This window comes from Phoxinus phoxinus, assembly GCF_949152265.1.
Source record: "Phoxinus phoxinus genome assembly, chromosome: 23".
In the NCBI taxonomy this organism is placed as follows: Eukaryota; Metazoa; Chordata; class Actinopteri; order Cypriniformes; family Leuciscidae; genus Phoxinus; species Phoxinus phoxinus.
In genome coordinates, this window is record NC_136898.1 from 9,112,899 (window position 1) to 9,126,197 (window position 13,299).

The 13,299-nt window shown below is 37.5% G+C and overlaps 2 protein-coding genes and 1 long non-coding RNA gene across 6 annotated transcripts in view; all 3 read left to right on the forward strand.

Moving 5' to 3' along the window:
- The first annotated feature begins 205 nt into the window (after positions 1 to 205).
- sparta (spartin a) lies at positions 206 to 6,977 on the forward strand. 2 transcript variants are annotated; one of them, XM_079599601.1, is made up of 7 exons: positions 206 to 1,036; positions 2,902 to 3,096; positions 4,086 to 4,233; positions 4,523 to 4,717; positions 4,807 to 4,965; positions 5,104 to 5,194; positions 5,711 to 6,977. In XM_079599601.1, the coding sequence occupies exons 1-7, from the start codon at positions 329 to 331 to the stop codon at positions 5,925 to 5,927; spliced, it is 1,713 nt and encodes a 570-aa protein (XP_079455727.1). In that variant the 5' UTR covers positions 206 to 328; the 3' UTR covers positions 5,928 to 6,977. The 2 variants fall into 2 exon arrangements, with proteins under 2 accessions (XP_079455727.1, XP_079455728.1); XM_079599602.1 differs by lacking the exon at positions 5,711 to 6,977 and adding an exon at positions 5,363 to 5,570 and having other exon boundaries at positions 208 to 1,036.
- A 134-nt stretch (positions 6,978 to 7,111) lies between these two features.
- LOC306991603 lies at positions 7,112 to 11,568 on the forward strand. The gene is made up of 4 exons (XR_013796130.1): positions 7,112 to 7,248; positions 10,325 to 10,418; positions 10,837 to 10,913; positions 11,426 to 11,568. It is a non-coding gene; the product is annotated as an uncharacterized lncRNA (long non-coding RNA).
- A 719-nt stretch (positions 11,569 to 12,287) lies between these two features.
- The window catches only part of dclk1a (doublecortin-like kinase 1a), a 48,947-nt gene continuing 47,935 nt past the window's right edge, over positions 12,288 to 13,299 (forward strand). For all 3 annotated transcript variants that reach the window (XM_079599594.1, XM_079599592.1, XM_079599593.1), the window contains exon 1: positions 12,288 to 12,551. The gene's annotated coding sequence lies outside the window, so the exon portion shown is untranslated. The remainder of the gene's footprint in view (positions 12,552 to 13,299) is intronic.

A 13,299-nucleotide genomic window follows, 5' to 3' on the forward strand; every position in this document is an offset into this window, starting at 1 on the left:
TTGGGTATGGTGACAGGTTTCGCCTTGTGATTCACTTTATTCTTTCAGGTGTTTTTAAGTATTACACAGAACAGAAACGTTTTTTTCGCGCCTTGGAGCGCTAGTGACCAGAAGCGCTATGAACATTGTTTTAGTTTTTCCCCGTAATCTGGTCGAACCTGCTTGGTCACAAAAACTGGTTTACGCTATTAAGTGTACGTTCGGTTCGAGCAGCCCGTCTGTCACGCTTTTCCAGCTATCTCGTAGACAACTTTAATAGATAGCCTACTCTTTTTAGTTTTCAACCGCAAAGTCATAGCACAGTCATTTCTCTAAAGTTGGCATTGGAATGGAGTCATCAGATCCGGCTGAAATTCGCAAGAGCTATGCGAAAGCTCTGGAGTGTCTGAACACAGGGCTTCAGTGTGATGATGCTGGGAATAAGGAGCAAGCTCTTCTTCATTACAGACTGGGCAGGCGGCATCTTCTCAGAGGGCTAGAGGTGAACACACAGGGCGAGCGCTGCGTCGGACGCGGCTGGGACGTCGCGCGACAGACGCAGCTGAGGATGAACGAAACTCTGAGCACTATCACCTCTCGTCTAGGAGTGCTAGAGTCCACTGCGACCCCGGGTCAGCGCCTTTACCCGACCCTTCCTGTCCTCCAGGACCCCCAGCCACTAGCATCTAACACCAGAACACATCTCTCAGCTTCAGGAGGGGCCCCTGCTCGTCCTGCCTCCCCTATGGTGGACTTCACTGTACCCAGTGAGCTTCCACCAGCCTACACTCCACAACCAACAGATGGGCACCTGTCACTCTCTCATGGAGGCAACAGGCCATTTCAAGCTGCTCAGCCCCAGCGTCAGGCATTCGCCCCAGTCAATCTCAGAGAGGTTGGCATGGAGATGATGTTCTTGCCCAGTGGGGTGCAGATGTTCTTTGTGTCTGCTGAGGGTCATGTAAGCGCTCCTTCTTATCCAGGATACCTACGAATAATAATATACAGCAGCCAAAACTCTGACAGGAGTACTGGCTATGCCCCAGCCTACCTACAGGTAAATATTGTGTTTGGACAATATTTCTATGTTCATTTGCATGTATAATAATTTTTTGTCTTGTTCTCCAGCTGTGTTATTGTTAACTAAAACTATTAGTAAAAATTGGGTAACACTTTACAAATAAGGTATGTGTTCGTACTATACAGCATTTATTAATCTTTGTAATGATTAATCTTTATAATGATAATTTCAACATTTACTAATGCTTTATTAGAATTTTGTTAACATTAATGCACTGTGAACTAACATGAACAAACAATGAGCAACTGTATTTTTTACTAACGTTAACAAAGATTAACAAATACAGTAATACTAAGTACTAAATAAACTGAAATAAAAATAATAATAAAAAATGAATAAAAATGACAAAATCACATAACAAGATTAATACATCTAAAATTCAAATTCAAACTGGAAATATAAAAATAAAACAAAATATTCTAAATATAATAATTGTGACTAGTATTTTCCTTGTTTTGAGCAGAAAATGCTTTAAATTCCATTTGATTTATGTTTTAAATAAAAAAAATGCCGTACGAAAACAAACTTATAAACTTAAGTCTTAAGTAATCTTTTGCTAAAAAGATTGTAACTTTTTTAAAGGACGTTTATATATTTTTACTGGCAAACAAGACAAAAATATTTTGTGTGTATGAATTTTTAGTTCAAAGTTTCATCTTCATTTAGCATCACATTATATATTATCCACCCTGTATTTTTGCTGTTAGCAAACTGTTCACCACCTTATGTTCACCTACAAGAACTGTATAGGTTTACCTTGCACACAAGAGAGATCTTGTGATGATCACATGAAACTGGGCGTTTTTTTATTTTATAAAGAGTTACGTCTATGTAGGGTTTGGTTATTGTTGAACATCAGTTCGTGGCTGACAGCAAAATAACTGAAATGACTGTCATGCTCATCATGTTATACAATTACAGGCACATAACACATTCTTCCTGTGTGGGAGAGCAGAGAGGGAAGTAGAAACCTTGTGTTTTATTAAGAGAAGGATTGAGATTCGTTTGGAATAGACAATTCAGTGTAGTATTTGTGACAACTTTTAAACTCAGGGTTGTTTTACTTTCAGTTTTTTTTTTTAATAGTCACTCATATCTGACATGGTTTAAAAAGGATTCACTTTCAGATGTCATTGAATAGTTTTACTGCTCCACCTCTTCTTCTTTCAAACCCGCAAAAAGCCAGCCCAACCGGACTCTGTGGCGGTTATATCAAATGCGTTAGGTCTGTTCGGCTTATGCAGTGCTAGAAACAGTCTTGTTACAGATGAAGCCAGGGCTCTTTGTACAGAGTCAGTCTGCACGCTGTTTCAGCAAATAGAAATCTCATTGAATAGCTGACTGTCGGCTCTGTGCAGTATTGGCAGATTTCCAGTTTGAGGGCTGATAGCTGTCCAGTGCTCCCATTGCTCTGGGGCTTGATGTAGGACACGTGCAGTCCACGCTCTAACATAACTGCTGCATGTGTCCCACAGTGGTCTTTTGTCCCACTTTAGCTGTCCAGAACAAAGGGTGGCATTCTGAAAGGTCAAACAGCGCCCAAAAATATGCAATAAAATTCCAGTCTCATTTGACCCCAGTGTCCCCTCATATGCACAGTGACATCCAAATACACAAAATTAATCTTAATTGTAGTTTAAACCAGGGTTTTCAAACGTTTAATTGCTCGGGACTTATATTTCGTTCTGACTGTTAAAAACTATGACTCAATACAATAAATTAACCGTGATAAATTATTTCTGAATGATTATCACATCGACAATGAGTAAGACCATGTTTTAAATGATTGTTAAACATAATTTGATAAGGAAAGGTCATGACTCTTAATTTTGTGCTTGCAGGTTTGTGATTGGATCTACCCACTGTACCCTGACTCCCCAATCTTACTTAGCAACAAAGGTGTGTTCACATTTCCTGACACCACAGCAGCAGTGCCCGGGTCCTACGTCGGGGTGGTGCTGTCCTCAGAGCTGCCTGCAGCAGACAGGGATCGGTTCCAGCAACAGCTGTCAGTGTTGGCACAGCTCAGGGTCCAGGTAATCAATCTCAGAGAAGAAAAGTTATGATGAAAAAAAGACAACAATAATTGTTTTATTGAACTATAAAGCTATTATAATAGCTATTTCTGAATCTATATATTTAGTTTTGTATTACTTATAATGGTGCAGTCGTATTTAACATTGCTTGGCAAAATTTTAAATTCAATATCCACTCATTTCAATATCCATGTGATCCGGAGTATGTGTGAGGGCGAAGCATTTTCCCACATAATTTTCTCTTTGGGTTTGGGTCGGTCACACAAATTTGCTGCACTGATGAACAATAAGCTCTTAGTTTAAAAGTGACTTCTGTGTGAGTCATGCTTCATGCATTACTACACTATTGATAATGGACAATGGACCTTTTTTTGTCTTCCAAATTTCACAGTTTATGTGAGATTTGTAACAATACAAAGCTAATTGAAAATCGGCAAAGTTATCCTTTAAGTGTAGCTAGAACCTTGGTTATAATTTTCGCCGCTAGGGGTCGCTAACCTCTTACAATAACAAAGGCGTAGGCTGATGACGCAAAATTCCAGCGGAATTATGGAACTTGTCGTCAAGCTGATGGATCTAATAATGTTTATGGATGAGTGAATACATTGATGTTTTAACATGACTGTGGTATGAAGTAGGGAGCGATTGCTAATGAGAGACAGATATCAGCGCCACACGCAAGTCTGCTTGCCATGGTCCATAATGTTTGAACGAAACAACAACAGCGTGAGCGTGCCGCTAGACGTAACGCAGTTGTCCACGTCTGTCGCCATGGTTACTATGGCAGTACGAGCAGAAACCAGGCGACAGGCGACAAGTGAACAGGGAGTCCGGGACGGCACATTATTTCAAATTGGATTTTCTCTTAAATTAAAAATCTTTGGGAAGTTTTGGGATATTGTAAGTACACAACTGCAGGAAATATATCACACTGCGCAAGTGATTTTTTGATATTTTATTACACAATTCTTACATATTGTACCTTTAAGGTAGATGAAGAACATGGTGGTGCTACAGGAAAAGACACAAACCTGAGTGAGAAGGTTCCTCCTTCAGAAACATCTCTGACTCAACCAGGAGGGGAGGAGAAAACTGTTCCTGTGTGGAGCGAAAAAATGTCACAGAGCATTCTAGCAGGTCTGAACTTCACGGTCAGGGTACAGTAACCAAAACCTGGAATGTTTATAGGTATCTCATTGGATAGCTAGTTTATTTTTATTTTTTTTATTGAAGTAGAAATTGAGTAAAGTTGTTTGTTGTATTATATTTTGTTGAATTGTTTCAAATTCACACTTTTACCTTGATAGGATAGTATGCACAGATTGAACACCTTATTGGTACATCTTAAAAATTGCCACTAGAGGCCACTCTAATACACTTTTAAAGAAAAACAAGTGATGGAGGTATTGTGATTTTCCCCCCACAGGGACTTCCTGGCTGGGTCGGGGACTTGTGCGAGGAGCTGAAGTTACCGGTAAAGCAATCCAGAAAGGAGCAACTAAGCTACGAGAAAACATCACCCCTGAGGAGACGCCAGCAGAGGTCAGCCCCAAGGTCACCAAGAGCCTAAATGCAGCCAAGCAGGCCACTGGGGGAGCTGTGAAAGTCAGCCAGTTTCTAGGTAAAACAATGGAGTAATTAGTTTTATCACATGCTGAAATATTCAAAGCCTATTCTTTTATGTATAACACATTTTGTTCTATTCACCAGTGGATGGTGTCGCTGCTGTAGCAGATAGAGTTGGGAAAGAACTCGCTCCACACGTGAAAAAACACGGTAGCAAACTCATCCCAGAATCCCTCAAGACAAGCAAAGACGGCTGCTCCAAAATGGATGGAGCCAAGCTGGTGGCTGGAAGCAGCATACAAGGTCACCGAATAAATCGTTCAAATGTCCTGAAAGGCTTTTGCCATTTTACTTTAGTCCTGCTAAATAGTAGCTTGATTTAGTATATCAAATTTTCATTCGAATTCATGTTAAAAAACATAATTGTGTTGTAAATTGCAGGCTTATCAACTCTCTGGTCAAGTCTGGAGACAGCAGCAAAAACTATTGGCAAAAGTATAACTTCAGAGACGGTGACGACTGTGAGGCACAAGTAGGTGTTTTTTTATTTATCGTTCTTCAGGATTCACGGGTTCTCTTCTGCTTTCCTATTATTCTTTCCCCAGCCAATAGCCTGATACTCTTGTTTTTTTGCTATACCTACTTAAACTTCATTGCTTTGGGAAATGGTTTAATTTACTATTTCCTGTTGCTTTTTCAGATTTAGGGGTCTGGGAAACCTCTTGGACCCCCCTAGCAGAATATAAATGGTGGCGGGTAAAAACACACTGCATTTTCTTTGACTAATGCCACGTTCTAACATACCCAAAGTGTCTTATTTTCCTGAGTTATTGACCATTCAGAAGTTGCTGAGAAGGCTCTTGTTCTTATTAACGGTCTGTCAGTGTGCTTTCTGAATTAAAACTGAGGTGAATGCAACATTTTGTCTGCTTGTTCTGTTCATTTTAAAATGTTTCACATTAGTAAATAAATGTTTTTAGAATCAGTAGTCAGACAATGTTTAAACCTCATAGAATCACTCCTCAGAATACCTCCATGTTTCGATCAGGTACGGAGACGAGGCAGGACACGCTGCAAACACTGCAGTACAGTCTGCTGTCAATGTAGGTGTCACAGCGTTTAATGTGGACAATCTGGGCATCAAGGGTGTATTGAAGAGCACAGGCAAGCTCACTGCAAAAGCAATGGTGACGGATGAGTCAGGAAGAGACGGAACTAAGGAGAAAGAAAAGCCACCTGAGAAAGGCCAGGATGAGAAAAAATAAGGAAATATTGAATGACCTGAATTACATGAATTACCCTTGATTGTGTATGCTCTTGTAGCGCAAAATGATAATATTGTATTGATAATGAGATTGATATTATACTGTGTAATGTTTACAGAAAGATGCACTTAGACACTTACTGTATTAGTGAAATGTTCTACCTTTGTTACAGCCTTACTTACAGATAACATCTTTTTCATTTCTTAAAATATTCAGAGGGTTATATTTATAGAAGGAAACAATTGCATGCAATTTAGGAAGTACATTTAGCATGTAACACTTTGCACCATTCAGATGCACATGATTCTGTGCTCTTGCTGTTTTTGGCCATTCTTGTAGCTCAAGTTAATCTTCAAGGTTAAGTTTACTACTTTAAAATCATAGTAACCATACAATTATTATTTTTTTCAATAATTTTTTACTGTAGCTGTATTTAACCAAAAAACCATAGTAACACCATGGTACTTTTTGTAACTTTTGTGTACAACTGCCATAGTTGTAGGCTGATAATTTTGAGTAGATTCTTCATGCACCTTCTATTTGATATGAATGTACATTTGTCAAACATCAACGTTACAGTGTTGTTGTAATGGTAAAAGTTATTTAGGTAAGGTAACAGCATATAGAATAGTAGCCAAAAGTAATGTCTGAAGGGGATATTTGCACAATACTTGTTTTTAATGACACTTCAGGTTCTATTAAACAGGCAAAATATTAGGAGTTATGTTATATTGGGAAGAAGAATACACTAAACTTTGTTAAGGTAAAAGACAAAATGATTTAGCAAGATAGGAAAACTCCAGCATATAATTATATATGGGGTTTATTGTATTGTGCAAACAAAATGAATGCGGTAAAAAACTGACCCCGCACAAGAAATATAGGCTATACATTGTTTTTGATTACAGCAGCCATTCCCCTGAGTGTTGACCGAGCAACTTTATCCATGTGTCCTGCTTAACTTCCTTTCAACCCTCCTTAAAGGGGTGGGAAAATGCCCTTTTCACAAGATGTAAAATAAATCTCTGATGTCCCCAGAGTGTATGTGTGAATTTTAGCATGTTAAAGTTGTCACATTTTGAGGGTTTGCAAAAACGCAATTTTGTGTCTGGCCCTTTAAATGTAAATTAGCTGTTGCTCCCGACACAGAGGGCGGGGTTTCAAGAGCTCATGTGTGTTAGCAGCTCCAATTAGCTCACGCAGACACACACTAAACTTACTGAAATTTGTCTACCTTTTATGTTTAAACGGAGTCAGACAATGATGGAGAGACTCAAGAAGAAGTGACAACACGTAGACTGCAACAGGACGTCTCTGAATGGTTAGTTGATGAATTTATGTTGCTGATGTGGCGTTAACTATCTTCAATTAGCATATTCTGTCATTATAATCTATAAATCGCTGTATAGGAACTGTTGTGAGATGCACACAGAGTGACTTTCTATTGCATGTGAAAAGACTGTACAGATGCTACAGTTGTGCCTACAGATGCTACAAATGTGCTTGACTACAACAACTCTCCCTCTTCTCAATATGGACTGTTTGTTCCCGGGGTTGGGGTTTATGTAAATTTTAGGGTTGGTGATGTCACTAACCCGTGAGGAATGTCGTCGTGTAGTCCGTACCAGCCGTTTGTTGTAGTCCTTAATCTTTAAAAGCAAATATCTCCTCTAGAGTTAAACAGTTGAGTTTTACCTTTTTCTAATCCATTCAGCCGATCTCCGGATCTGGCGGTACCACTTTTAGCATAGCTTAGCATAGATCATCGAATCTGATTAGACTGTTAGCATCTCTCTCAAAAAAATGACCAAAGAGTTTTGATATTTTTCCTATTTAAAACTTGACTCCTCTGTAGTTACATCGTGTACTAAGTTGAACAGGAAATTAAAAGTTACGATTTTCTAGGCCAATATGACTAGGAACTATACTCTCATTCCTGCAATGATCAAGAAACTGTGCTACCATGGGTACAGCAGGCGCAATGATATACAAATGTTAAATGACCAACGTTTTGAAACGAAAATATGGATATACGTGATTCATGTAATTCCTAACTGAGTGAGTGTGACGAGACAAGAAACCTTTTACGTTTTCAACATGGCATACAAATAAAAGTGCATGTGTGCATATGAGAGACTTGGCCCTCCGTAGTGATCCCGCAGGTAGCTTATACACACGCTTTCTTTTTCAAAAATGTCTTTCTTTTTTATGTGCCCATATATATTTCGTAATTTATTACGTTTTTAGACCTCCTTAGTGTGTCACAATCAATCTGCATTAATAGAAAGAAACACCTGCTGAAAAAAATAACACAAGACACGCAACATTATGGGCTGGGTCATGTCCACGGTTTCACATAGGCCACTTCATTCATGGTTTTCTCTGCTGGCTCTTAAGTTCTCTTCATCTTCTTCATCACATCAGTCATGATCAAATAATTGAACAAGGAGGTCCTATTGTGCTGATACAGAATGCAATATGAGGCAGGCCCAGACAAGCCATATTTACAACTAAGAGCTGTGAAATGCTGTTATATTGACGTATTACATACACACTGTACCATGTAGACTAAGCCCAACTATTGTCTGACTTATACTCTTCAAATCGACTGACTTCTATTCGCTCTCATGACGAAATGTCCGAGGTAAGTATTCCAGCAGCAACTTTTTTTGCTATACATCCAAAAAAAAAAAAAACTTCTATTCCCTCCTATGATTAAATGGTACATGTCCATGGTACATTCCAGCTAGAAAAAGGGCTACCAATTTCTAAAAAATATATAAATAAAATTGAAATTGTTATTAAACAATTTGTTATAAACATTTATGTTTTGTTAAAACATTGCAAATTGTCATAAACAATTATGTTTAAGTATTTTAAAATATAAATAAATTAACATAATTAATTTCAAATAATTGTTATTTTAGGAATAATAAAATGATCATACCAAGCACCGGGTCAATCCGGATACTAGCTATGCGGCTGCTTTTAAACAATCCCATGTGAAAAGTGCCAAAGGTTTCTATTTACAACTTGTTTTGCTGTGGTGTGCATTGTAGCCAATCACAGACATGTTTGTTGAGCATGTAATTGCAATGGCCAATCACAGGCTTTTAAAGGGTTAGTTCACCCAAAAATGAAATTTCTGTCATTAATTACTCACCCTCATGTCGTTCCAAACCCGTAAGCCCTTCGTTCATCTTCGGAACACAAATGAAGATATTTTTGATGAAATCCTAGAGGTTTCTGAACCAGCAATAGGCGGCAAGAACCCGGAAGCGTCACGTTTACTACGTGATCAGTGTAGGATACTGACACAGAAGAGAAGAAATTGTTGAATAAAGTCATTATTTTTGTTTGTTTGTTGAACACAAAAAGCATTCTCCTCGCTTCATAACATTAAGGTTGAACCACTGTAGTCACATGGACTATTTTAACGTTGTCTTTACTACCTTTCTGGGCCTTGGAATTTGCAATGACGTCGCTGCCTAAGGCTGGTTCAGAAAACTCTCGGATTTCATCTAAAGTATCTTAATTTGTGTTCCAAAGATGAACGAAGGTCTTGCGGGTTTTGAACGACATGAGGGTGAGTAATTAATGACAGAAATTTCATTTTTGGGTGAACTAACTCTTTAAGTTAGACAGAATCCTCAGAGTTCTGCACGCTCACAAATCGTTCCGTTATAACCAACTAAGTATAAAGACAATGTAAATAAGATATTAATTGCGCAGTATAGACAACGACATTAAAGACATTTTTTTATATAAACATTAAAAATGAACTACTTCAATATAATTAATATATTTTTTATTTTCAAATAGTTAAATACAATATTAAGACAAAATGGTTACAATAGTTTTTGCTATGGTACTGAAATTGGTAGCTACAATTTACTGGTATTGGTACCGATTACTAAAATGTTGGTACCGTGACAAGCAAAGAGCCCAAAGTACACATCTCCCTCCCTCACACCCCTTTCTGTGCAGCATGAAAGAGACGCTTCAGTTTATGCATCAGTTCATATGCGTTTCATTTTCAGCGGCTACTGTTGCGTGGTGCAATTGTTTCTCATTACAGCCTGGCTACCATTACTATGTTCCTCTGCCAAAGACGAGATAAAAAAAAATATGCTGAGACAGCCTGCGAAAAATATTTAATCAGTGAGAAGTAATCTGTAAATGAGGGAAGAGAAGTGAGAAAGATTTGAGTGAGCTATGCTACAGGGCTGGGATGATAATTATAGACCAGAAAATGAAAAGGTTTGGGGTTACTCACGACCCCCCAGCAAAGAACCTTTAACGAACCTTTCATTTGGTCCTAATGACATAATCATAAGAATGTTCATGTTATTTATGTCTTGTCTTAAGTCCATGTGCTGAGATATTTTTGTGTTCAGGATGCTCTCAGACAGAGACTGAAATTGCTTTCTACTGAGAAGGGCGGCCTTCAATCTGATGGATTTCCAAATGAGAATTGTGCAGGAGGGAAAGGTGAATCTTCTATCCAGAAAAATGCCCTCTAGTTCTGGATCATATCATATTGTTGTACACAATCTCCAGCTATTAATTGTAATTGATATTATCATGAGGGAGTGAATGAGTTTAGATGCGGGCTGCTGAATTCCCTATGCCTGTAATTATCTTATGATTATGCTGACATAAGAGTCCTAATTATTTCTTCATGCATTCATTTAAAAAAAAAAAAAATTTACACAAGTGCCTTTATTATTTTGTTTCTAATAGACTTACCAGAAAGTCTACGAAGAGAGGCGGGCATATCTTAGATTGCAAAGATGAGCAACACCTTTAAAATTTAATTGAATCGATTTTCCAGTTTGTTCTTTCAATTGTTCAGATGCTTTCATCCAAAGGTAGCCTGCGTCGTGTTGATATGATAATGTGTCCTTAGCCGTCCTCAACCGTGGATACGAGCAGAAAACAGCAGATGGTTCTAGCCCGGAGGACAGCACTGGGTCCAGACTAAACGTAAATGTTCAAATGCACTGCACATCATCAAATGACACCACTTTGGTTCAGAGAAAACAATGTCAGTTCTTATATTTTCTGCAACATTTTTAAGTAACATGCAGAGTTTAGCCATTCAATTATTACAAGGAAACTAGAATATGATTATCTCATTATGTACTTATTTCACAGGTCTTCCCGAGTAAGACTTGAGTGTTAACAATTCACACATACATTGTCATCAATTACTTACCCTCATTCAAACCTGTATGAATTTCTTTTTTCTTTCTTATACCAAAAAATAATAATAATTGTGTACAGAAGAAAGAAAATCATATATGTTTGAATATATAAGGGTAAATGATTAGACTTTTCATTTCTAGGTGAAACATCCTGGTTTAATTGTCTCATAAAATAACATTTGCATATAAAAAAACAGACTGTGGATGTATGGCAGTGGTTGGGTACTTTTGAATACATTGTTAAAATGTTGGATTGTCCTATAGCCTTGTTTTTTTTATTTCCCTTTCCAGCAGAGGCCATGATATGATGCAACATTCAAATATGATGAAGGTGTCTGTCAAAAAAACACCTGCAAGAAGCCGACTCCCTCGATTAAAACATGAATGCACTGCATGGATCCATCAATTATTGTTTGATTATGTTTTGAAAAAGTGTCCTACAATTAAGCATTATTTTGGTTGGGCCACTCTGATCTCACTCACTATAAATACTTCTGTATTGTTTCTTGACTTGTTTTGGGTTTTGTGAGCTAATTTCATCTCAAGGTAGTTTATTTAAAGGGTTAGTTCACCCAAAAATGAAAATGATGTCACTAATACTCACTCTCATTCTTCGGAATACAAATGATAGGCTATTTTTGATGAAATAGCAACATCGTTAAAATAGTCCATGTGACTGGTTCAACCTTAATGTTAGAAAGCAATGAGAATATTTTGTTCGGGGCCTTGAAAGTGGTGATTACATTACATAATCAAAAATATGTGTTCAGAAGATGAACGAATGTCTTACGGGTTTGCAACGACATGAGGGTGAGTATACAGATGTTTTTTTTTTTCGTTTTTTTTTGGTGAACTATCCCTTTAATTAAGTGTAATATCATATCAGATGTTAATTCTGTTATGATTTGTTACTTAGGCTATTCATGCTATTATGAAGAAGAGTCAAGGTTGAGACAATGTAGGCTATCTCATTTATGTAATTTCAGACCTACATTACATTTAAGACACTATGTATGCTGTCATAAATATTATTTGAATGATAAAAGAGAGTTTGAGCATGTGGGTAGCAAGCCACACATGTTCGTTCTGAATCGTGACGGAGCATTGAGAGCAGCCTCACCGGAGAGGAACGGGGCGGGGTGTGTGTGTGCGTGCGTGTGTATGTGTGTGTGTGTGGGGAGGGATGGCTGTGGCAGGTCTGCGGTGCGGGGCTGAATCTCAATGAGAAAGCGGCCAATGCAAGACACGGAGGAGAGAGAGAGAGAAAGAGCAGCAGCTGCCGACCGACCAGCCAGCCTCCTCTGCGGGACAACAAAGGAGGTGCCGGGCTCACATCACGACTCCGGTCAGCACAACTCAACATCTGAATCGTGACCATTCAGAAGAAATCTGATATTACCTTCATCTTCACCTTTAGGCAAGTAGAAAGGTCTATTTATTGTCTGTAAGAAATAAAATAGTCCGAAAGCTCGCAAATATTTTGATCTAGAATGTTGTTTTGGTCATTCTAATTCGTTTGAATAGTTCGGATTATCAGTTATGTCATTGTTAAATGGTCAATGACGCGACGTTCATTTTTGACCGGATCTAAGTTATTAGAAAATAGCCTATAGCCTATTAAGAAATTCAACTCAAACAAAAATGACTTCAAAGTTCTTATTTCAGAATTAAAAAGTTGTATATGTTTGTGCGACGTAGTCAAACTGTCTATGTGATGTAGCCTATTCTTGAAAATAATATTTTCTTTTATTTAAAATAGGCAAATTGTTTGTGTCTGTATGTTTTTAAATATTTTATTCACATGTTGATCTTTTTATGAAATGTTCAGGTAAAAAACTCTTTTGATATTAATAACAAAAAAATAATTTGCTTTAAATTAAAAAAAAATTACTTGGAAAAAGTGGTTAAAACTTTTTGGAAAAACTCAAAACAATAAAAATACGATGAAGTGTTCATTTACATGTAGCCTACTTTTCACTTGACAGTAACATCTATTTTAGAGTCAATAATCCAAAATATGCTAGTTGTAAAAATGTAGCCAATATAAATATATATAGGCTATTTATAATATATATAATAACATGTTTTGAACTCGATCAAGGATTTTTAACATTGATACTGAAATCACTGATCATTGAAATCATTGATACTGAAATCAAGAAACA